We start from the raw sequence: 24,239 nt of genomic DNA, 5'->3' as shown, positions 1-24,239 counted from the left end.
TAACAGCGCCCTCCTGTGGCCCATGCAGGAGCGCTGTGGGCCCCCATCAGGAGGAAGATGATAATCCTTTTGGCTTGCACCCAACGGCACTCTATTCCTCCTCTCAGTCTTAGAGACGAGGCAGAGCAGATGTAACCTCATTTGTCAGATAAGACAACCGAGGTCCAGAAATATCAGATAATTTGTCCAAACTCATGCAGTAAGTCCACAGAGCTGAGACGGGAGCCTCGGGCTTCTGGTTCCAAATGTTCTCCCTTTTGCCTCTGGGTTCAATGAGACCAGGCCAGAACTTCGAGCCTTTTATTGCATTTCGGCCGGTTTGTATAAAAATACTCTCTGCGGGAAAATAAATAGCAGCTGCCTTCGTTGTGGAGGCTTGGATTCCCTGGAGCTAAAGTCTTCTCAGAGCTGGGGGGGCTGCAGGTCAGCTCATCACAGAAGCCTCTGGCACTCTCCTGCCATTCAGGAGGGGCCAGCAGAATGCCCTGGTTCAATCACTTGGTGCTGCTGGCAGTGTGGGGCTGGGTGAGTTAGTGTTCTAGGCTGGTAGAGTATCATCTTCTGTCAGAGCAGGATTGGGTGGATCACAGGAAGAGGGTGATGAAGACTGTAGGTGTGGTCTGGAGGGGCTTAGGGCTCTAGAGGACATCTAGGGATCTACAAAGTCCTTTTTGGTTGCCAGGAGTTCCCTCGCACAAATGGGAAATATTTTGTCTCTGATTTAGTGCAAATTATGCTAGAGAAGCCAGCTCTGGAAAAACAGTGGGCAGCTTTGGTGGCCCCAAGCTGACTCTCCTGGGAAGCAAAATATGCTCAGTCTCATCTGGAGGGATGGAGAAGAGCCTGCTGGGGATGGGCATGGGATATGGTCCAGACCAGCTGGACCAATGGGTGGGGAGACATTGGCTAGAGTGGGACCCGCCGGTAGGGGGCTGGGGTGCCTCATAAGGCAAGGAGGGTGGGGGAGCCGAGAGGGTCAGAGGATGGGTCCCCGCTGCTGCTGCTACTCCTGCGATGGGCTGAGGCGCAGGGCTCAGGGGTGCTGGGGTAGGTGAAGACCGGACTAGGGGTGAAAGGAGTCAGGGAGGGTGTGGTCATGAGCGTGGGGGTGTGCAATGCTTCGGGTTCAAGCACAGGCCCCGAGGAAAGAGAGATACAAGGTACAGGGCAGGAGGGAGCTGGTGGGCTGCTGGTGCCGCTGGTACCGCCCCGGCCGCCCGTGTCGCTCTCCGTGGCCCTCTCCGGGATTTTGCAGATGGGGCGGTGGGCTTCAAGCACCAGCTCCAGGCGCTCCTTCTGCTTCTGCAGCTCCTCAATCTCTCGCTGCAGACCGGATTTCTCGTCCTCCAGTTTGTCAGTCTCCTGTGGAGGGTTAGGAGAGGAGTTAGAAGATGAGGGCTGAATACCGCGTAGCCTCCGGAGGTGGTGGTAATTGAGGGGTGGGGGTGGGTCTCCAGCGAGTCTGGACTACAACTCCCATGAGCCCTTGGGAGAAATGGGCTCGACTCCCATCAAGCCCCAGAGCATCTTAGAAGGAGGTTGTCCGCCGAAGCTTTAGCTCTCCTCGGCTTTGCTGGGAGTGAGACGCGCTGTAACTAATTTTTAATCGCTTTTTCCTCGTCGTTTTCTCCGAAGGAATGCTCCTCCGACGGGAGCCTGGGGGAAGGGGACTTCATATACGGGCTCCCCCTGGGGCCCCGCAGGCTCAGGGGAGTCACGGCCCTCTGAGGTTCGGTGGGCCGGGGCCTGGACACCCTCCGCACCGGCCGGTGCTCACCGCCTGCAGGAAGTCGGTCAGTTCCTTCCTCCGGTTCCTGCACTTGGCCGCGGCCAGCTTATTCCGCTCGCGCCTCACTCGACGGCGCTCCTCCTCCTCCGGGCTGATCTGGACGGGTAGAGGGAGTAGTGAGGTAGACCCTGGGCCACTGGTTGCCCGGCACTCGCCTTGTGCGGTGGCCCAGTGCTAGGACCCTGGCGGAGGACATGGCGGTGCAGCCCCCCCCCCCCGCGCCCCTGCGCTTCAGGGACCACACTGCACCGCGACCGGTTCCCCGCATTCACGCTTTAGTAAGATGGAATTAATCAGATTCCCTCCTCGCACCCAGCTTTTGCCTCCTCTGATTTCTCTCTCAGAATGCCCCCCCCAACACACACACTCCACAAACCTTTACACCCCCCCGCCCGTCTCTCAGGACTCAACTGAGATACCCCCACTCTTCCAGGAAGCTTTCTCTCATTGTCCAGCCAGAAGTGGCCTTTCTTACTCTGAGCCCCTGGGAACCAATCGCTCTTTCTCGAAGGACCCTCATTCTTTTCAATCTCTTGACAACCAAGTGTCCTTTTCCGCAGAGATTGTGAGCACTAGGAGGGATTCATGAGTGTTGCGGCTAAGCAAGTTGTTTTTTTATTAGGAACCTATTACATGCCGGCGGAAGAGTTTTACACAGATTCTTAACCCAACTTTCCATGTAAGGAACTGAAGCCTGGAGCGGATGAATAACGCGTTTATGGTCCCAGGGCAGAAACTAAAATCCACTCACTCTATTCAACACTGAGAGGCCTGCTGATGGAGACCACCTCCCCCAAAAGAACCCCACTTAGAGCTCACAGCCCCAGTCTAGGAGTCCCAGAAACCGAGAGCGCCCCTGAGGACAGGGCTGAAGAAGTCCAGGAGCCTGCCTCTGGGGCTCACAGCATGGTTCTCTTCTCCAGTTGGTCACAAAGTCTTGTCTAACTGCACATCTTTCCAAGATCCTGACCTCTCTCCTCTTCTACCCTGCTGTCAGGGTAAGCTCCCTATGCGCAAGCCTCACTCCGCTACAGTCTCACATACCAAAATGAAGGAGGAGCCACTCCCTTAAAGGCCCTCTATCTCTTATTTACTTTGGTAAAGACTTTTTTTTAGCACTGTGAAAGCTGGAGCCCTGGTTGGGGAGCCAAGAGTTCCCAGCTCACTCTGCTTTGAGCCTCTGTTACCTCTGGATGAGATAGTGTGGCTTGATGGTTAGGATCTCACTTTAGAATTAAAAGGACCTGGGGCGCCTGGGTGACTCAGTCCTTAAGCACCTGTCTTAGGCTCAGGTCATGATTCCAGCGTCCTGGGATCGAGCCCCACGTTGCGCTCCCTGCTCCGAGGGAGGCCTGCTTCTCCCTCTCCCACTCCCCCTGCTTGGGTTCCCTCTCTCGCTGTGTCTCTCTCTGTCAAATAAATAAATAAAATCTTTTTTAAAAAATAGAATTAAAAAGACCTGTCTCATTGCTCACTACTTGTGTGATCTGGGCAAGTGACTACCTCTCTGTGCCTTCATTTCCCAGCTGTAAAATGGAGAAAACCAGAGTGCATTCCTCAGAGGCGTTTTGTAAAGATTAAATGAGATAGGGAAACTTAGGCCCAGAGAGTAGCTGCAGGGAACCCTCCCCTTTCTGTTCTCTCCCCACCTCCCTAGGCAGCATATGTTCACCATCACCATACATGTCAGCAGGTGGAGACCCTCTACCATCCACCCACCTTTCCACATGCACACCTTACATGTTCTCACCTCCACCTCCATTCTTGCTCCTGCCATCCTCCCTACCTGGAATGTCTTTTCCTTCATCTCTACCTATGCAAATCCTACCCATCCTTCCAGGCTAATATACCTGCAGCTCCAGAAAGCTTTCCCTGATCTAGAAGTGACCTCTTTGCCCTCTGGATCACCCCAGGGGCTCCTATTACTTTCTCCCTTGGCCAGGAGTCACCAGTGGCCCCACGTCCCCATCTCCCCCCTTTCTAAGCCTGTGTTCTTTTGGCCAAGAACCTGTCCTCTGCACCTCAGCATCCTTGTGGGCATCAGAACCAGTACAACACCTCTGCTCCTTACCTGTTCACTGGGCCGTCGACGAACCCCTGGAGGTGGCCCAAGGGCCCGGATGACTCCTGGCCGGGGCTGCGGGGGGCTGTACTGGGGGTAGGCCAGAGGCCTGGGGTAGCTGCTGGGTCCCAGGAAGTGAGGCTGCACCATCCATTGCAGCTCCTGGCTGCCACTCACAGCGTTGATGCTTGGCACGAGGTGGAACTTCTGAGGGATGAGAAATGGAAAGCCAAGGATGAGGTCTGTGTAGACTGAGGGTTTTCACTGGACAGAAGCCACCCTGCCATCCACCCTCAATGCAGCTGCTGCTTCCGAGAGACCGGAAAGAGCACAACTTGACAGAGACTGACTTGGTGACAAATCCCTGCTTAAGAGCTGTGTGACTTCGGGCAAGTCTCATAACCTTGCCGTGCCTTCACTGTCCTAGCGGAACGTACTATAAAGTATGAATTCCAGGCACTGTCCCAACCACTTTACAAATACTGACTCATCTAATTTGCACAACAGTGTCTTCATTTTCAGTCGGGGAAACAGTTGTCCATAAACACATAGGCAGTAAGTGGGAAGTGGGGTTTGGGCCCAGACATACTCCTGTACTCTGCCTGAATCCCACCTGCACAAAGAGGAGAATTCCAACTCCTGTCTCCAAGGCTGGCTGAGAGAATCCGGTGAGAGAATGTGTGGGACAGGGCCTGGTAAGTGGCAGGTGTCCAGTGCCCAGGCGCTGTGGTGGGCAAGAACCACTGCCTTGGGTTTAGGCTGTCCCAGTGAGCTCTTAGCTCAGCCACTTACTGGCCATGACTCTGGGCAAGTTATTTAACCTCAATGTGCCTCCGTTGCCTTACTTTTAATATTGTTGTAGTTGAGGATTATGGCATTTCATTGATGCTAAGAGATGCCCTTTAGTAGCTCTGAAATCACAGTTCACTTGGCAGCTTTAGAAAAATTTAGTGGCATTGGGGCACCTGGGTGGCTCAGTCGTTAAGCGTCTGCCTTCAGCTCAGGTCATGATCCCAGGGTCCTGGGATCAAGCCCCGCATCGGGCTCTCTGCTCAGCAGGAAGCCTGCTTCTCCCTCTCCCACTCCCCCTGCTTGTGTTCCCTCTCTCGCTCTCTCTCTGTGTCAAATAAATAAATAAAATCTTGAAAAGAAAAGAAAAATGTAGCAGCACAATATAATGGTGGGTTTTCAAATCAATGAATTCTTAGATTCTGTGAAATAGGGTTAATGAGGTACAAACCTCCCCGACCATGCAGGCTGCACTGTATGAGCTCCATGTATTACCTGCCAAGATTTTCTTTCAGCCAGAAATCTGAGGAAGGGCTTAAGATGGGGATTCAGCATTGGGGAGGAGAACTGGGTTCAAGCCTTGGGGCTGGGCCCTGGCGCCCAGGCCTCCGGAAGCGTGCCACAAGCCCAGGCAAGTCCAGACAGCGGTGTCCCCGGCCCCAGCGCTGCGGGCCCGGTGGCCCAGTGACCCCAGTTCCGGGATTGAGGCACCGCCGGCGGCGTCTCCCGCTCCCGAGGTAGTCCGGGCCCGGGCGCTCCGGGCCAGGAAGGGAGGGGCGCCCCGGGTGAGTCAGCCACCGTGACTCGGCCGCTGTGACTCGGCGGAACGGACGCCGCTCCTTCCCTCCCCTAGCGACACGTGCGCGCTGCCCCTCGACAGGAAACGGGCACCTGCAGCCACCCAAGTCCCCCCAGCCTGCAGCGGGGCGCCCTTCGGTGACGAGAGTCGGGGGCGCGGGAGCTGCCCGCTGCAAGACCCTGCGCATGTCCCGGCATCTCTCAGTCTCCACTGGCCCCAGCCTGTAAATTAGGGGTCGAGAACCAGTCTCCGGGATCCCACCAGGCTCCACTGCGCCAAGAAGGGGATAGGGACTTGGCGGGGCAGATAGAGGGGGACAGACAAACGGACACACAGATGGTCACAGACTGTGCTGAGGATTCCCAGTCTGTCGGGGCTAGCCTGCCGCTGGATCCCGCCTCTCTCCTGCGTGGGGACTTCTCGGCCTCAGCCCAGACTTCGGATCCCGGGAATTTCGTCCGCGCTGGATCAAACCCTCTGCTCCTGTCGGAGCTGGGACTAATCCCGGACTAAGGGGCGTCCTTCTGACGCAGACAGGACAAAGAAATGAGTCGTGGACGGGAGGAAAGAAAGAAGGTAACAGAGACGGCGGGACAGATGGACAGCAGACAGCGAAGGAAAAAGGGGCCAGCGAGAGGGGACGTTCGCAGATCCTTGTTGCGCCCGCCGCGAGCATTCCCCTGAGCTGCGGGGGAAATGTGCCTCTAGACCGTGGAGAATGGGCAGCATCCGCGGCCACGGCCACGGCCCCAGACCCAGTCCCTACTCCTGTTCCCGACCCCAATCCCAAAGTGTGCGGAGCCGACCGCAGCGTCCCAGGCGCTGTCCACCCGGGAACCCCAGGCGTCGGGTCCCTCTCACCTGCTGGCCTGAAGGGGGGGGCTGCGCCGGGCCGCCGTACGCACCGCCGGCCCCGGAGCTCGGTCCGGGTTCCCCAAAGTCTCGGAACATGCCCTGGCTGGCTGCTTTGTGGGGTCCGCGTCGCCGGCTTCGGTTCTGACTCACTTGCTCCTCGCGGAGTCTTTTCTTTTTATGAATGAAAAGTTCTCGGGCTGAACCACTTCGATTGCGGGGGGGGGGGGGAGCGGGCGATTTTCAACGGCACTGGACACCTCAGGGCTCCACCTCCCCAGACGCGCCGCCTTTTGCCAGTCCGCACTGAACTTGTCTACGCCTCCTACAGTCCGGTAGCCGCCGTTTAGTGGGGGAAAGGGACGGACCCGGCGTCCCCCACGACAGCGGCGGTCTGCCCCTTCTGACGTAGTTACCCATACATGGTGCAATTTCCTCGCCGCGCCCAGGTGGAACCGAGGATTCCCCCGAGGATTTACGCACCTGTAAGCTGCTGGGCGCCCGGCCCCACCCCGCCGGCGAGCCCAGGCTTTGGGCCCGCCTTCCCAATTCGGGGCGCGGGCCCCGGAGCCCACTCACCGCCTGGTCTGGCCTTAGTTTTGGCATCCGTCATATGGGACGAGAGAATCACGCCTTGCAGCGCGTGAGAGGTTGAAATGAAGAATGAGAAAGGGGTCCGGAAACAGTGAAGTGGATTATAAATGTGATTGTGGTGGTTATTATTTTATTTGCTGGGTGCTTACTTCATGCCAGGAACCCTGCTACTGGCATCTAAGATTCAGGTATACTAAAAAGTGGAGAAGTGATAAACCAGGCTTACCGAAAGGGAAATGTTTACAATGAACAAGTTAATGGTTTGAACTACCCACAAATACAAGGCAGCATGACTGTGCTACTCATAGGATAATTTCAGAAGTTATAACAAGTTTTAATTCAGAGCCTCCATAAGCGGTTAAGAGCCTGCAGAGCCTGCAGCGGGACACAGCTGTCCTGTGGTCTGATAAATGCCATCTTCTTTAAATACCGTCACCATTCTCTGGGGGCTGTGTGGTCAACAGCCTTATTTGGAGATTATGTCAAAGGTCTGTATGAATGTGAGGCTGGGGCCAAATTTCAACAACCAAGGCCAACAACCCTGGGGAGTAGGTACCATCGTCATCCCCATTTTACAGATGGGGAAACTAAGGCTGAGGGATGTTGAAATGAAGTGCCTAATGTCCCTAAGAGAGTGGCTGAAGCAGGTTGCCAAATCAGGGCTGTGGGAGCCCCAAGCCCATGCTCAGTCAAGATTTCTCAAAGCCCTCCTAAACACTTTTTCACCGGTGCAGAATGTCAGTGCTGAGAGGAGCACCCCAAAACTTCTCTGCTTCCTCCCACTGCCAGGGTCACACAACTACAGAAAGAGAGCTGGGCTCTTCTGCTTTCCACTGCTACCTCCATTTGATCAGCTCCAGTTTTGTCCTCAGGGAAGGAAGAGTTTGGGGAAGCAGGGTCCTGGGCTGCCCTCCCTGGGGTCTGTGGGTGCACTCAGGACTCAGACACAGAAGGCCAGCTTGGCCGTGCGCTTCCAGTCCCCAAGCTACCATTTTCTGTCTCTGTGACCCTGGGTGGGTCACCTGCCCTTTGAGTCCCAGGCCCAGTGGGAGTGATTGAGCCTCCTGCTGACCTCATGGGGTTGCTATAGGATCAAATGAGATCATAAATGTGAAAATGCTTTGTAAGCTCTAAAGTGCTGTTTGCTCAGAAGGTGGTTGCCAGCTTGGTGCCTCTTCCTTGCCCTTATTCTACTCAATGCTTGTCTTTCTCTAAGAAGAAACCAACAGCAGTTTACCAGAATGAGAAATAGAGAGGTGAAAGAGACGGAGAGAGAGAGTGATTTGAGGCAGTGTGATCCATGGAAAAGAACATGCATGCTGAAATCAGACAGCTCTGGGTTCTGGAGTTTGAATTTTGGTTAGGCTGCTCACCAGCTGTATGATCTAGATGAGACACACAATCTACATGTCAGGGTTGTTACAGAATAGAAATAAAATAACATCACATGTTTAGCCCGGCATATAGTAAGAACTTGACCAATAGCAAAACCAGGGATGCCTGGGTGGCTCATTCACTGAGCGTCTGCCTTCGGCTTGGGTCATGATCCCAGGGTCCTGGGATCGAGCCCCACATTGGGCTCCCTGCTCACTGGGAAGCCTGCTTCTCCCTCTCCCACTCCCCCTGCTTGTGTTCCTGCTCTCGCTATCTCTCTCTGTCAAATAAATATATAAAATCTTAAAAAAAAAAAAAAACACAGCAAAAGCAAATACACATGTTAATAAAAAGCTCCAGAAGTGGGAGCCCTTGGGGTTCTGATCACATTCCAAGGCAGTCATGCAGCACACACACACTAACTGATGTTTGAACTCTTTGGCTGAGCCCAAGTTGGATGGGTCAAGGTGACAAAGGCGGTCTGGTGGTGGCACATGTGAGGACTGACACAGGTCAGCCTCGACTGCATACATCTGCCTGATCTAGAAACACCACCCTGTCCCACTCCCCCCAGCATCCTGGGGCAGTGACTGAGCTCAGGGGCTCAGGTCTCAAATCTGTGTGTGTGTGTGTGTGTGTGTGTGTGTGTGATTGCGTGGTTCTGAAAGTCCCTTCCTGCCCTAACCGTTGGTGGAGCCACAAGGAGGACCTTTCAGAGGCAGCACATTCCAAGCTCCTCAGTCACTAACTTCTGCTTCGCGGCTGCAGAAACGTTCCTGGCCCCTGACCTCACCAGCTCCCACCCAGGGAGGCCAGGCGAGATTCCCAAGGGGCCACCGTGATTGCAGGAGTCCGGGGGCCCAGAGGTCTGAGAAACTAGGGCACTGTCCCTTGGCACCTTGTGTGAGCCTGGCTCAGTCACTTCCCTCCCTGAGCTCCAGAGAATGCCCATCTCTTGGGGCTGCAGTGAGGCAAATGGAGGCGATGGATGAGTGTGCTTGGCACCCAGCAAGTTCTTGTCAGTGCCCCTAGGATGTGAGGTGATGTTTATGCGTTTCATTTTCCATTCACTTTTTATTTTTTTAAAGATGTATTTATTTATTTGAGAGAGAGAGATTGGGGGGATGGTGCAGAGGGAGAGGGAGAGAAATCCTTAAGCTGACTTCCCACTGAGCATAGAGCCCTACTTGGGCTCGATCCCAGGACCCTGTGATCATGACCTGAACTGAAATCAAGAGTTGGACGCTTAACCCACTGAGCCACTCAGGCACCCCTCCATTCACTTTTTTTTAAAGATTTTATTTATTTATTTGACAGAGAGATAGAGAGATTGAACAAGGCAGAGGGAGAAGCTGACTTCCCGCTGAGCAGGGAGCCCGATGCGGGGCTCGATCCCAGGACTCTGGGAACATGACCTGAGCTGAAGGCAGCTGCTTAACTGACTGAGCCACCCAGCGGCCCCTCCATTCACCTTTTAAATTGAAGTTTATTTATTTTATAAATGAGGTTGAAATTTACATAACATACAATTAACCATTTTAAAGCATAGACTTCAATAGAATTTTGTGCATTCACAATGTTGTGCAACCACCACTTCTCTCTAGTTTTCAAAACTTTTTTATTATACCAGAAAATCATCCCCTTCCCATGAAGAAATCACTCCCAATCGCATTTCCTGGGAACCACTAATCCTCTTTCTGTCTCTATGGATTTGCCTATTTTGTACATTTCATATAAATGGAATCATACCAAATGTGACCTTCTACATCTGGTTTCTTTCCCTTAGCATGTTTTCCAGGCTCATTTATGTTGTCGTATGTATAAATACTCTGTTCTTTTTTATTGCTGAATAATATTCTATTGTATGGATATACCAATTATTTATTTATTCATAAGTTGAGGGACATTTGAATGTTTCTCCTTTTGGGGTATTATGACTAAGGCTGCTATAGACATTTGTGTACAAGTTTTTGTGTGGACATATGTTTCATTTATTTTGGGTATGTACCTAAGAGTAGAATTGCTGGCTCATATGGTAATTCTCTGTTTCACCTTGTGAAAAACTGCCGGACTGTTTTACAAAGTGGTTGCACCATTTTACATTCCTACTGGCAGTGTATGAGGGTTCTAATTTGCCCACATCCTTGCCAACATTTATTATTTCCGTTTTTGAAATGAAAGACATCCTAGAGGGTGTGATGTGGTATCTCATTGTGTTTTAATTTGCGTTTCCTTAATAACAGGCCATGTTCCTTAATGATGAATATCTTTTCATGTGCTTTTTTGCTATTTATATATACTTTAGGGACGAATGTCTATTCAAGTCCTCTGCCCATTTCTAATTTTTTTTTAAGTTGGCTCCATGCCCAATGTAGGGCTTGAATTCACAACCTGAGATCAAGAGTCCCATGTTTTACGGACTGAGCCAGCCAGGCACCCCTAATTGTTTTTGTGTGTGTGTGTGTGTGTGTGTGTGTGTGTGTGGTTGTTGAATTATAAGAGTTCTTCATATATTCTGGCTAGCAAACCCTTATTAAAAATATGATCTGCAGATATTTTCTCCCATTCTGTAGGTTGTCTTTTCACATTTTTCAGAACACCCTTTTTTTTTTTTTTAAGATTTTATTTATTTATTTGACAGAGAGAGACACAGCGAGAGAGGGAACACAAGCAAGGGGAATCGGATAGGGAGAAGCAGGCTCCCCGCTGAGCAGGGAGCCCAAAGCGGGGCTTGATCCCAGGACCCTGGGATCATGACCTGAGCCGAAGGCAGACGCTTAACGACTGAGCCACCCAGGCGCCCCTTCAGAACACCCTTTGATGCACAAAAGTTTTTAAAATTTTTATGAAGTCCAATCTCTGTTTTTTCTTTTGTTGCTCATTCTTCCAGTGTCAGAGCTATGAATCTACTGCCAAATTTGAACATTTACCCCTATGTTTTCTTCTAATTGTTTTATAATTTTGGTTCTTATATTTTGGTTCCTGGCTAAATTGAAGTTTAATATACATCTAGTGAAGTGCGCTCATCCAACATGTTCAGCTCAATGACTTGTTACATGTATGTAAACCTGTGTAGCTACTGCCCTCATCATGATAGAGGACATTTCTAGCAGCTCCCAAGCTCCTTGTGGCCCCCCTCAATCACCACTCCCCACCCATGGGTACCACTATTCTGACTTCTAGCATCATTGATGACTTTTGCCTGTTCTTGAACTTCGTATAAACGGATGTGTCCTTCGGTGGCCGATCGCACTTATTTCTCCAGGATAAGTCCCAGGGGTGGACTTATTAGGTCACAGGGTACATGGACCTGAGCTGAAGGCAGATGCTCAACCAACTAAGCCACCCAGGTGGCCCTTAAGTTATTTTAAAACATGATCTTTATTTTTTACTTTGCCTTCTATTTTTTAATTTTTCATTGCATTTCTCTTTTACTAGGTAGTACTTTTACATGCTTCAAGATCCAGAAGCTACACAAGGGTACACGGTGGAAACCACACTCTGGTGTGACCACCTTCTTGTGTATCTTTTTTACCCAGAAGGTCGCCTGCTCTGCATCCTGTTTTCTCCTTGCTTTTTTGTTTTCTTGTGTCTTGGAAATCCTTCCACGAAGTATATGTAGATCTGCCCCATTAAAAAAAAAAAGCCTACTTCGTTGAACTATATTTTACATTCAATACCATGTATTGGTCGGTTGTTTGATCATTTTAGATACCTGTGAGCATGTTCAAATCAAGATATAGAACATTTCCACCACCACCCCCCAAAAAAGTTCTCTCCTGCCTCTTTGCAGTCATTCTCTCCCCCTTCCCACAGGAAGTCACTTATCTCAGTTCTATTGCCACAGATTAGTTCGGTCTCTTTGGACTTTCACATCAGTGGAAGCCTATAGTTCGAGCTCCTTTGTGTCTGCCTTCTGACTCACACCATTAGGTCTGAGACTCACCTGGATGTGCGGAGCAGCAGCTCACTCCTTTTGATTGCTGAGTCCGACCCCATTGCATGATGGACCAGTTTCTATATCCATTGTCCTGAATTAACTGAATATAAAGTCGAATGGAGCCAGCTGTGGGGGAGGTAGGGATGATTAAAGACTTGGTCTTGGCCCCAGGACACTTACAGCGCCGAGAGGTGATCAGACACTGAGGAAAACAGCCCCGGCAGTAGGTCGGCAATGCTGGGGGACCAGAGCTGGAGAGCACCAGGGGGCACTACAGGAAGCCCCAGGAAGGAAGGATTCTTTCCCACCAGGGGGAGGGCAGGCTTCCTGGCAGGGGAGTAGGTGAGGTTGGGGGAGCTGTTCCTGGGGTTGAAGTCGGTGGGCACAAAGGCCTGGGGACGCTGAGGTCCAGAGCATGTGGTGGAATGTGTGTTGGGCTGTGAGCTGGAAGGGTGGGCAGAGTGAGGCCTAAGCCAGGGTCCTTGAATGCCCCGCCGAGGAACTTGACTTGGGCTGGGAGACAAGGGGACTCCTGAGTGGTGTTTGAACAGGAAAGTGACCTGTGCCCAGTTCGCTGAGGCTGGAATCTAGGGAAGAGGGGGCTGGAGTCCCTTGTGGGAAGGTCTTCTGGGCCTGGCCCTCCAGGCTCTCAAGGTCAGAGGGAGTCATGTGGTGGGGCCCGGGCGAGGAAGAGGATGAGGTACAAGTGGGGGCTGGGCTGCTGTTTCCAGGGCCTACTGTTTGAGCATGCACAGGGGCCTGTCCCTCTGCTGTCCTTTGAGGCTCATGCCACCCTGTTGCGATGGCAGGCCTGTCCCCATGAGGCAGATGAGGACCCTGAGGCTCCAGAGAAAAAAGGGGCTGGATTAAGCAGGAGTCAGGGACAGGGCTACCATGTCCCCACTCTTGTCCTGGGTTTCCCTCCCCCACCAGCCACCTCTCCAGCCCAGGGCATCCTAGAGAGCATCAAAGACATGGTCCCAGCCACCTGCATCTCTGATCTGTTCTGCAACCTCAGGCCAGCCCCTTTTCCCTTTGGGAGCCTCAGTTTTCTCTTCTTGCAGGTGAGTAATTTACACACTGTAAGCCCTAAAACCAGAAGTTTCAGTGGAGATCCACCTGGGGGAGGGGCAGGGCAGACCCCCGGGTCCCTCATCTCTGCTCCAACCAGCACAGTTTGGGGAAGCAGCAGAGGATAACCATAAGAGTTCTGGAGTCAGGTGGCCTGGGTTCGAGCCCCAGCTCAGCCGCTTTCTGGCTGTGTGACCTGGGCCATTCTTTTAACTTCTCTATGCCTCAGTCTCCTCACTGTGAAAATAATATAATGTTTGTACCTGCTTTTCAGGGTTGTTGGGGGAGTAAATGAGATTAGATGTGGATGGCACTTAGCACAGGACTGGTTTCCTGTAGAAGGGCTCAGTAAGTGTTAGCATTTTCATGCCGTCGAGTTTTGTGCCATGTGGACCATTCCCTCTGCACGGAGGGCATCGGGGTCCTGCTGTCAGTGCTCAGGACGGCTCTGCCCGCTCAGCCTCACCCCTTAGGTTTCTTGGAGCAGTTCCTGCTCCCTGCAGACCTAAGCCCAGGACAGTTAGGGCCTGTCACCCAGTTCTTGGGCTCTCCTCACAGTCCTGGACCTGAGGCCTACCCCCACCCCTGGGCTCCAGGGTGCCAGATCCTGCTCCGGGCCAGGAGGGGGATGAAACGCTCATCCTGGCATAAAAGGCTGGCAGGCCTAGGCTGGGCCAATAAATCACGCCACCCTCGCTGGGAGGACCTCTGGGCACCCATGTAAACTGAGTCATGGGGGGCGAGGGGGTGAGTCATGCGGCCTGTGAGTGGGAGCCAGATGGGGCAGAACTTGCCTGTGGAGGGCCTTTGGCCATGCCTCAAAAAGCCCCAACTCTCAGGGCCCCTCCAACACCTGGCAGGACCCCAGCCTGCCCGGCCGAGGGGCAGGGGTCTGGAGGCTGGACTCAGCGTGCACGCCAGTGCCCGTGTGTTCCTGCGTGAGTGTGTATGTGTGGTGTCAGGGAGGGGAGCCGGGCTGGCAGGCCGGAAAGGGAGGCTCTGGCTCCGGAGGAAAGGATGGGGGTTTGGAAAGGAGTCAAAGCCTTAAGAGAGGAAGATTTCGGCGGGAATGCTTCTCTGCCCTCTCCCGGCCTCTGGGGGTTTGACAGATTTTTTTTCTCCCCCTGCGGGACAAGCTTTCTCTTTTGAGCCTGGGAGGAGCCAGGGCCCAGTGGGTGACATGTCTGTCCTCTAGAGTTCCCAGGAGCCAGAGCTGCTCAGTGACCGGGGACACAGCTCCCTGCCACAGGGGTGTGTAGGAACATTTGAGGGGAGTTGTGGAGGCTGCCAGAGTGTTTCTAGCCTTGCCCGTGGCCAAGTTACTTTACCTCTTCTGTCTGCAATTCCTTCCTCAGTGAAATGAGGGCTGTGAGGACCAAAATGCATTAATGCATGCAAACTGCTTGGAGGAGTGCCAGGTCCCGACTAGGTCATGTGCCCATTCACTCTTACTATCTGACCCCCCGTGTCCTCAGCTAAACAAGTGGGTGAGGGGAGGGGGCCAGGGCACCCTTGTGTGGCCGTTGCTTTGGTTCCAGTCTCTGAGGTCATTCCCTGGGAAGCTGCCCCATACCGTGCCCCACTGCCTGACTCTGTCCCTCTGTCCAGCCGGGGGGTTTTCATGCCCTGGTGGGAAGTCAATAATCAAGGGAAAATGGGTTCAGTGGGTCTCTGGGCTGTGTGCCCTCAGGTTACCCCCTCAGTGTCTGGGGGATGCGCGTCAGAGAAGTGGGGAGTTTCCCTCCCTGGATGAATCAGCTGTGTGACCCAAGCCTCGTCCCTGCCAGGGCCCCTCCCAGTGGGCGGGAGTGGGGTGCAGTTGCCCTGCTGGGAAAATCCCCCAAACCTCACCAAAGCCCTGGCTAAAACTTTCTCCCAACTCAGCTGTTTCCTGTCTTCTCTGGCTCAGCCCCCTAGCCCCAGCTGAGATCAGGGGTCAGGTAGATATTCTCCCCATTCCCCAGCCAGCCCCTCTAGAGCCTCCTCCCTGGGGTTTGGGGTACACAGGACATGTGAGTGGGAGGAGGTAGATTGTGTGTGGGGGGGTCTCCTTTCGCTGGCCTCAGTCATCCTTTATGTGGTTTTATAAAAGAGGGCTGAGCATAGGGGCTTGTCCAAGTTTACTCAGCCTAGCCCACCCTGGGCCTGGGCTGTTTCCTTACTCCAAACAGGGAAGAATCCCCTGCCAGCCTGAGGGGGTGGATCCTGGGGAGTCCCTGGCCTGGTAGGGAAGCAGTCTTTACCATAGGCCTGGGAGATCCTTCCTGCCCAGGTAGGCTGAGTCACTGTACTCTCTGGGTCTCAGTTTCTCCATCAGTAAAATGGGAATCTTAGTCTTGGCCCAGTCTGTCCTCTCCGGCAGTTCTGAGGACCTAACTTGTATAGTTTACAAGTCAGGTCCTAAGTCCTTGATGGGGCTTATTTATCGTTGCAGCTCCTCACTCCAAGAGCACTTTCCTTTTTTTTTTTAAAGATTTTATTTATTCATAAGAGACACAGAGAGAGAGGCAGAGGGAGAAGCAGGCTCCCCACTGAGCAGGGAGCCCGATGCGGGACTCGATCCCAGGACCCTGGGATCATGACCTGAGCCAAAGGCAGACTCTTAACCATCTGAGCCACCCAGGCGCCCCCAACAGCACTTTCCTATAGTGTGGGGCTCAACAATGCCATCAGGCGCTCTGGGGTTGGATGACCTGGATTCAAATCTTGGCTCTGTCACTTACGGCTTTGTAACCTGGAACCAATTACTGCACCTCTTTGGGCCTCCGTTTCCTTTTCTGCAAAACAGCAATAATAACAGAGCCAGGTGAGACTTTGATGAGATGATGGAGGGAAACACTCAGCACAGTGCCTCGCTCTTGTTATGAACAGAATGAGGAAACAGGCCCGGAGACAGAGAGTGACTTTCATTCAATCACTCATTTATTCAATAATGTTTATTTGGCACTTGTGCTAGGCCAGGTCCTATGCTGGACCCTGAAGACACCCTGCAGGATAAAGTGGAGCCACTGTCCTTGCGGGGGTCCCCAGACACACAGATGAGAGCCACAGCAGGGTGGGTGTTATGGGAGCTTGGGGTGTGGATGAATGGGGAAGAACAAATCTCTGGGAGGATGGGCTGGTAGGTGTGACCTGTGTTCAGCCAGGAAAGCATGTGAGGGTCAGGCACACCAAATGGAGGTGACAGCGTGAGCAAGACACAAAAGTGAGAAAGGCCAGCATGCCTGCAAGAAAACAACAGGCAGCTCATGCTTCTGGAACAAGAAGGGTGAAGCAGAGAATGAAGGAGAGGAGTCCAGAGGAACAGGTAGGGACTGGATTTGAATTGAAATTTGGATTTGGATTTTAGTTAATTTATGGAGAGGTTGCTCTGGCCAAGCACTGTGCTAGGCTCTGGGGATAGGGCTGAGATTTAGATGTTGTTCTTGCTTTCACTAAGCCCCACAGTCTGGGCATATGGCTTAGGGACCAGCGAGAGATAGGCATCAATCGAGTGATTATATAAGTAACCTCCCGATCCTTGCTGAATGACAGGTGTTCAAGCAGAAGGAACGTCCTGAGGCCCAGGGCTGCATGCCAAGGGGTGAAGGAAGTGCCAGTTGGCTCCAGTGGGGTGAGCACAGGCAGGAAGGGGCACCTGAGGGAAGCTGGGGCTTGGCAGGGGTCTAGGGTCATGGCTGCCTCAAGAGAGTGGACTCTATATTGCAGGCTACAGGGAACCACGGAAGGGTTTTGTTTTGTTTTGTTTTTAAGATTTTATTTATTTATTTGACAGAGAGAGAAAGAGCACAAGCAGGGGAAGCAGCAGACAGAGGGAGAGGGAGAAGCAGGCTCCCCACTGAAGAGAGAGCCTGATGCAGGTCTCTATCCCAGGACCCTGGGATCATGACCTGAGCCAAAGGCAGCCGCTTAAACAACTGAGCCACCCAGGCGCCCCAACGGAAGGGTTTTGAGGAGAGGGGCACGGGTAGCTTTGCAGGAGAGCTGGCTGTAGGGGGAGAGATGGGGTCGGTGGGAGGCAATGAGGCAGAGGAGGCAAGCTGCAGTGGTGTGAGAGTGCGGAGTGGGCTAAGGCAGGGCCATGAGGATGGAAGAGAGAGGGAAGTGTGTGAAATGCTTTGTTAGGAAAGGAGAATCAGGTGCTGTTGATACCACCTGGGCTGCTTTGCGGGACCCATCAGGGCCTGGCAGGATCCCCCCCAAGCCTTGGCCCGATTTGGCCAAGTGCAAAGCATTGCTTGTCTGAGGGAGGCAGGGCAATGGGCTCCAAGTCAGAGACCACCTAGCTCTGGGACTTCCCAGGGCTGGGCTGAGGGAACTCAGCCCTGGGGAAACTTGGGGTGAGGAGGAAGCTGGGGAGGGGGCTGAGCCAGCATCTCATGACTCACCCATTTCCACCCAGTCAGCCCAGTGGCATCTCCGCTCCCCTGCTCCAAATTCCAATTTGGTGAGGCTGCTGGAGGCTGAGTCAGCTCCGGCACGGCACGAGAGCGGCGTCCCAAGGGGCTCCTTGCCAGAAACCCTGGCCTCCAATCAAGGCCAGGGCCAGGCACAGGGTTGGGGGATGTTGGAGCCAGACTCCCAGATTACAGTAGCCTCAGTTGAGTGGTGCTGCCCACATCATGTGAGTGAATGTGCCTTGTGGGTTGTGAAGAACTCATGGTGGGTGAGGCCCTGGGTAACAGTCTGAGGAGGAGGCAGGGGCCACGGTGTTAAGTCCTACTCTGCCCAACTCACTGCATGACCCTGAGAGAACTCCTTTTCCCTCTTGGCTTCTATTTCCTTGAACACACAATGGGACCAACATCTCCAAAGCAGGTTGTGAGACTTAAATAAGACATATGGAAGTGCTATGCAAACTGTCCAGTGGCCCAGGACAGTCAGGGCGGGAGAAGTGAGTCTAAACGAGAGCGCTTCCAGAGTTCCTTATGGTTGTGCAGGTTGTTTACTGCGTAAGGATGTCCAACCCAGGCGGCTGAAGTCTAGCCCATCCTCTGCTCACCAGACCATATTCCCTAACCTAGAAATGCCAGGAGCAAGAGGGTACCTTTCTCTAACTGACACAAATACACCCCGTGCTCAGACTTTGCTGGGTCAAGCCCCTAGATTTATGGGAAACCACTGAGAAACTGATTCTGATTCTTGGGATGGAGGGGAAGCAGGACTGGCTTTGCAGAGGCTCTCAGAGAGGTTCCCAGCCTTGGCAATGAGGTGAATCTTATTACTGGGGGCAGTTAGGGGTACCCACTTAGGGCAGAGAAGCAGTCTCTCCTGGCCCTGCCTCTCCCCAGCAACCAAAGCAGGTAACCAGTATTTTAAAAAACACTCAGGACACACACCCAAACTGGGTTTTATTGAAATGCCAGGAGCAGGCACATGTCAAGGTAGTAAAGGAAGGAAGGAAGGTGGTGCAGGCTGTATGAGGTGGCAGGGAGGGGCAGGCCCCATGTCCATGGCCCTGGCACCCCTTCTCTCTGCCAAGGGCTGAGTGGGTACAATCACCCCCTCCCCCCCAACAAAATAGCATGCTTAGGCCTGCAGGGCCTTTGCCCCTTGGACTGAAGGCTCCAAGAGGGACTGGAAGCACTAATTTTTCTCTCTTGCGAGGGAGGAGAAGGAAAGGATTCAGGAGGAGAAGGAGGTACAGCTGGGGATGAGGGTGGCCAAGGAAGGCTCTCCTCCTGGGAATCTGCACCCAGCCTGTGGTCCTGGATGACAGAGGGGAGCAGCAGTGAAAAGAGAGGCTGAGGGTCCGGCCCTCAGGGAGCCAGAGCCTCCAGCTGGTGGGGACTTGAGTCAGCCCTGAACGGAGGGCAAGAGTTCAAAGGGATCGAAGATGCAGGCAGTTCCCGATTGGCGTAGTCCTCAGAGCTAGGGGGCTCAAACTCCTTGGGACAAAGAGGAGGAAGATGGGAGGATCCAACCCTAGCAGGGAGTGGGGGGAAAGGGGCAACAGGTGGTCTCCCCCCCTTGGCCACACTAGGTTAGTTCCACATTGTTGGCGCGGTCCAGCACACGGGAGCCGCGGGTACTGCCCCCCAGCTGAAAACGACTCTCATAGAGAGTGGGGCAGAGGTGCCAGCGGTTGGCCCGGTAGATGCCCAGGTAGGTGTAGACGTCAGGCTTGTAGGTGAGCAGGCACTTAATGCCTGCCGCACGGATGGCAGCATCTGCCTCCAGTACACCCAAGCGGTCCGTAAAGTCATCCGTGTAAACACAGATGACCTGGCGCCCACCCTCCCTGGCCCGTGGGCTCACCTTGGCCACCTGAAGCCGGCCCTCGACCACAGCCCGAGCAATGCCAGCCCAGGCGTGGTCCAGCTTGAAGCCAGGTGCCAGGTGTATCAGCCACTTGCCAGAGAGCACATGATGGGTGATGGCCAGCTGGCGCAGGGTACTCGGTGTGATGGGCCGCCCGCTGGTCTGCAGAGCTTCCCAGGCTGCCTGCAGGCCCTGCACATCACCCGAGTTGGGGACATAGCCCTGCCCATATGCTGCAATCCAGCCCACAGGCTCAGAGTTGGGCGAGCCAGGGTCCCCATAGCGAGTAACTTGGGATGGTGGGTACTTGGCCAACCAGGCATCCAGCTCGGCAGCAGGTGTGGTTCGGGCATCAAACACCAGCCAGGGGTCCATGTCGGCTGCCATGGCCTCTGCGGCCAGGTGCTCAGCAGTGAAGCCATCCTCACGGCCGCCTGGAGAGTCTTCCTCCTCCATCTCTTCACCTGGCTCCATCCTGCTGTGAAGGAACGGCGTTAGGGCAGGCCCAGGACACATCTACAGTTTGCTGGGCCGTACCAGGTGCAGCCAATGGGCTAAACTCGGTGGCCTTGGGCAGGACTTAACGTCCATGCCTCAGCTGCATCTTTACAGAGGGCAACTGTTCCTGTCCCCTAGAGCTGTTGAGCATTAAACGCCTGAGGTGGAATAAGCGCTGCATAAAGGTTGTTGATGATCTTATTACCACTCTCCCCGATTTACAGACCAGAAAACTGAAGCTCAGAGAGAAGTGACTTACCCAAGGTCACACCTGCAACGAGTGACAAGGCCGAAATGTGAATTCAGGTGTGGGAGCAAGCAGCCCCGCTACACCTCCTGGCCCTGACAATAACTGGCAAGGATCCCGAGCGCTGGGATTTAACGAAGGGAGGCAAAGAAGCGCACGTTCGCGCAGCATCGAGGCAGGCCCAGTAGCGCCAGACCTTCGAGGATGGCGCTGTCGGGCCCACTTGAAGACGAGCACATTGATGCCCAGAAAGGGCAGTGACCAGTCCAAGGCCAACGGGGCGGTGGCCGGCCTGGAACCCAGGCTTGGTAGAGCCTACGAGAGCGCCAACCTCGGGCCAGCCGCGCCCGCCGCCATTAGCGCCCACAGCCCGAGCCGCGCCCCCGCCCAGCCCTGCCCTGCCCCCTCCCGCAGCCCCACCGTCACCTCCGGCCCTCGCCGCGCTCGGCGCCGGCCCAGCCCCGCGCCCGGCTCCGCTCCTGCCGGGGCTCTGCGCCGCCTGCGCCGCCTGCGCCGCCGCCACCGCCGCCGCGCCCCGCCCCCGCCACGGCCGCCGCCGCCGCCATCTTAGCGCCCGCCGTCTCAACAACAACTTTATAGACAAGCGCAGCACGGGGCGGGGCCGCCGGGCCGGTCGGCCGCGCCGCGGGGCGGGACCTGCAAGGGGAGGGGCTGACCTCGGGGGCGGGGCCGTCGGGGAACCCGGGGCGGGGCGGGGCTTCGGGGGCGGGGCTAACGTTCGCTCTCCTAAGCTTGGGGGCCGGCGGGAGTGGCGGTCCGGTCCGGGAGCGACGCGCACCGCCAGGGCGGCTCCAAGGGGAGGGCGCTCCGCCCTGCGAGCGACGTCCTGACCCGCGGCGCTAGGACCCCGTGGGGAGCGGCGGGGGCGGAGCGGGCGGCACAAGGACCCGGGGGAACCGCGGCAGGCGGGCGGCGAGCAGGCCCGGGGGCCGGGAAGCTGCGGGCGGCGGCGCTGGGCCCGGCGCGGCAAGAGAGGCCCTGAGATGCCGAGCAAGAAGAAAAAGTATAACGCGCGGTTCCCGCCGGTGAGCACGTGGCCGGGCCCGGGAGGAGCGGGCCGGGCTCTCGGGAGGCCCGGGCCCAAGCCGGGCTGGGGGGGGGGCGTCGGGCGCATCGAGGTGTTCGGGGGCACGGACGCCCCGCCCCCTTCCGTGCTCTCCCCGCGTCCGTGCCCCCCGCCCCCTTTCTCCCGGGATACCCTCTCTCGGTCCGCCCTCCCCAGCACCCCTTTCTGGGACGGAGGTGACAGGGTCCGAGTTTTCTGCCCCCTCCCCAGGCGCGGATCAAGAAGATCATGCAAACTGACGAAGAAATTGGGAAGGTGGCGGCGGCAGTGCCTGTCATCATCTGTATCCTGTCGGGGCCTGGCCAGGTTGAGGGACGTGGGGTAGGGAGGGAGCCCGGGATCGCCTTGTTTAGGCTGGGGATCCCCCACCCGTGTTCTCCTTGACGCTCCTCAGCCCGGGCGCTTGAGCTGTTCCTGGAGTCGCTGTTGAAAAAGGCTTGCCAGGTGACCCAGTCCCGAAATGCCAAGACCATGACCACATCCCACTTGTGAGTGGCCTGGGAGCTGGTTGGGCCCAGTGGGACCCTGCCCCAGAAGTTCACACACTTAGGGGAGGTGGGAGGCTGCTGGGAGACCAGCAATGCCTCAAACACTGGCGGGTTTGAACTGGGGGAGGAGGGGTTGGGTGGTCTAGCCAGGCGGAAAGGTCCAGTAGTGGAGATGGGGTGGAGGTTTTCCAGGCTCTATTCTCCTGACATCCAGAGACCCTTGCTGTCCCTTGCTGAGGGCCCAGACATCTGGGCCCCACCTGAATGCTGTCTTCTCCCCCCACCCTTCCAGGAAGCAGTGCATTGAGCTGGAGCAGCAGTTTGACTTCTTGAAGGACCTGGTGGCCTCTGTGCCTGACATGCAGGGAGACGGGGAAGACAACCACATGGACGGGGACAAGGGTACCCGCAGGTGGGGAGCCAGGGCCAGGTGTCCAGGCAAGGAAGGCCAAGGCCACTGGGGCTGGGGGTGGTTGGGGGGTGGTCAGGGAGTGGTGAGATCTCTGGGCAGATGGACTGTACCTTCCCGAAGGGGCCGGAAGCCAGGAAGCAGTGGCCGGAAGAATGGTGGGATGGGAAGCAAAAGCAAGGACAAGAAGCTGTCAGGGACGGACTCGGAGCAGGAGGTGAGTGAGGCCCCCAGCCTGCTGCCCTACCCCATGGTGTGGAGCAGGCAGTCTTGCATCAGGCTTTGCTGGCTGGACACCTGGTCCCATCCTCACCTATGGTTTTTTGTAAATTGGGGCTATAAAGGTCAGGCTATAGAGGTCAGTCATCTGTCCCTGTCACTCCCAGGGGTCTATGTTCTACAGTGATGGGCTCTTGCTTTTCTTGTCTCCTCTGACCCCTGTCTTGCTCCCAGGATGAGTCTGACGATACAGACACTGATGGGGAAGAGGAGACATCACAGGCCCCACCCCAGGCCAGTCATCCCCCTGCCCACTTTCAGAGGTAAGCAGTTCAGTGGCACCAGAGGGGGCTAGCAGACTCCGCAAGGCTGACTTGTTTTTTTGTCCTTGTGGCCGATTTGGGGGACGGGAGGGGGGGAACTGAGCACGGCCTAATGGCAGGAGACTGTTCTCAGAAGGTCTCCTCCTCCACCCGCACCCAGCCCCATTGGATGGGGCCTGGGCAGGAGCTGTGTGACCTGCTCTGGGTCCTTCCCTTCACTGAGCTTGGCTGCCCTTTGGTACAGAGGGCCACAGGCTCCATGCTCATGGGGGTGGGGTAGGGCTCAGTGGGCACGAATGGGCACCGGAGAGGGGCCTGATCTTTCTCTCCTGTTTCTGCCCTGCAGCCCCCCGACACCCTTCATGCCCTTCACTTCGACTCTGCCTCTGCCCCCAGCACCCCCGGGCCCCTCAGCACCTGACGCAGAGGATGAAGAGGACTATGACTCCTAGCGCCCTCTGCCCCCCAGGCCACGCCCCCTTTTAGTTGGTTTTAGTTGCTCTGGGGGGAGGAGAGAAGATAGAGCTGTTCTTAAATTTATTAAAAAATTAATAATAAAAGGGAACACCGGTGTCTGTCCCAGCCTATGTACAGGGCTCTGTGGCCACCTTCCCACCCATCCACCTGCTTTCCCCATGCTGAGCTGAGGCCAGGAGCGGTGGCGGGCAGGGCAGCAGCTGAGTGAAGGGAGGGTCCAGAGGCCACGGTTCTGCCGGGGTAGGAGCAGGGCTGCTGACAGAAGGAAGGTAGGCAGAGCGGTGGTGTAGGGCCGGAGCCAGAGGTCCTGGTTATGCTGGGGGACAACCTGTTCCGTTGTGCTGTGTGACCCTGGAGAGGTTCCTATTTTTCTTTGAGTGGCTTCTTATCTCTCTGGTGGAGACTCTTCTGCCCACTCTGGACCGCTGCAAAGGGACAGATGGGACAAATAATGGGAGGAGGCCTTGAAAACTGCAGAGCTTGGTGCCTGGTGCCATGAAGGGCGTGTGGAAAGGGGCAGTGGGAGCAGAGGTAGGTGGGACTATCGAGGGCCTCAAAGATTGGCTTTCGAGCAGGATAGTGACCCTGGTGGTCAGTCTGCCCCCGTTTCTAAGCAGACCCTCGAACCGTGGGGCCCCCAAGGCAGACGTGTGCCTTCAGGGAGCCGGGGCTTGGTGAGGCTGGGCAGGAGACATGGCGGCCGTGGGCAGACTTGAGGTGCGTGTTACCAGTAGACTCAAGGGTGCCGCGAACTGACTGGCTGTGGGGCTGAAAGGGAGGGAACCCTTAGGCATTGCCAGCTTTTTTTTCTGCAGCGACTTGGGCAGGGGCCCTTTTCCAGCTGGAGGACACAGAGAAAGAGCAAGATTAGGTGTCAGGGTCACAGGTTGGGCTGTGGCGAGTTTTGGGTGCCCGAGAAGCTGCCGAGGGGAGGCATAGAATGGGCCCTGGAATGTTAGG

The 24,239-nt window shown here is 55.3% G+C and overlaps 3 protein-coding genes across 8 annotated transcripts; 1 reads left to right on the top strand and 2 right to left on the bottom strand.

Moving 5' to 3' along the window:
* Window positions 1-286: 286 nt before the first annotated feature.
* On the bottom strand, window positions 287-6,554 carry FOSL1 (FOS like 1, AP-1 transcription factor subunit). Of its 2 annotated transcripts, none has more exons than XM_081797753.1 (4): window positions 6,301-6,554; window positions 3,861-4,058; window positions 1,778-1,885; window positions 287-1,362 (listed from the first exon to the last, which is right to left on the bottom strand). In XM_081797753.1, the coding sequence occupies exons 1-4, from the start codon at window positions 6,388-6,390 to the stop codon at window positions 943-945; spliced, it is 816 nt and encodes a 271-aa protein (XP_081653879.1). In that variant the 5' UTR covers window positions 6,391-6,554; the 3' UTR covers window positions 287-942. The 2 variants fall into 2 exon arrangements, with proteins under 2 accessions (XP_081653879.1, XP_081653880.1); XM_081797754.1 differs by lacking the exon at window positions 6,301-6,554 and adding an exon at window positions 5,136-5,505.
* A 12,050-nt stretch (window positions 6,555-18,604) lies between these two features.
* On the bottom strand, window positions 18,605-20,857 carry C11H11orf68 (chromosome 11 C11orf68 homolog). Of its 4 annotated transcripts, none has more exons than XM_081797750.1 (2): window positions 20,703-20,857; window positions 18,605-20,009 (listed from the first exon to the last, which is right to left on the bottom strand). In XM_081797750.1, exons 1-2 carry the CDS (start codon window positions 20,840-20,842, stop codon window positions 19,250-19,252), a joined length of 900 nt encoding a protein of 299 aa, XP_081653876.1. In that variant the 5' UTR covers window positions 20,843-20,857; the 3' UTR covers window positions 18,605-19,249. The 4 variants fall into 4 exon arrangements, with proteins under 4 accessions (XP_081653876.1, XP_081653877.1, XP_030891314.1 ...); XM_081797751.1 differs by having other exon boundaries at window positions 18,605-20,006; XM_031035454.2 differs by lacking the exon at window positions 20,703-20,857 and adding an exon at window positions 20,289-20,643.
* Window positions 20,858-21,053: 196 nt separating this feature from the next.
* On the top strand, window positions 21,054-23,367 carry DRAP1 (DR1 associated protein 1). Of its 2 annotated transcripts, none has more exons than XM_006740162.3 (7): window positions 21,054-21,322; window positions 21,574-21,646; window positions 21,758-21,851; window positions 22,144-22,263; window positions 22,363-22,477; window positions 22,714-22,802; window positions 23,149-23,367. In XM_006740162.3, the coding sequence occupies exons 1-7, from the start codon at window positions 21,281-21,283 to the stop codon at window positions 23,252-23,254; spliced, it is 639 nt and encodes a 212-aa protein (XP_006740225.1). In that variant the 5' UTR covers window positions 21,054-21,280; the 3' UTR covers window positions 23,255-23,367. The 2 variants fall into 2 exon arrangements, with proteins under 2 accessions (XP_006740225.1, XP_006740226.1); XM_006740163.3 differs by having other exon boundaries at window positions 21,059-21,322; window positions 22,384-22,477.
* Window positions 23,368-24,239: the final 872 nt, after the last annotated feature.

Source organism: Leptonychotes weddellii, chromosome 11 (genome assembly GCF_054177405.1).
Source record: "Leptonychotes weddellii isolate Sample4059 chromosome 11, ASM5417740v2, whole genome shotgun sequence".
NCBI classification, from domain to species: Eukaryota; Metazoa; Chordata; class Mammalia; order Carnivora; family Phocidae; genus Leptonychotes; species Leptonychotes weddellii.
Note: the sequence above shows the minus strand (reverse complement) of the source record. Positions and strands in the feature narration are given on the sequence as shown.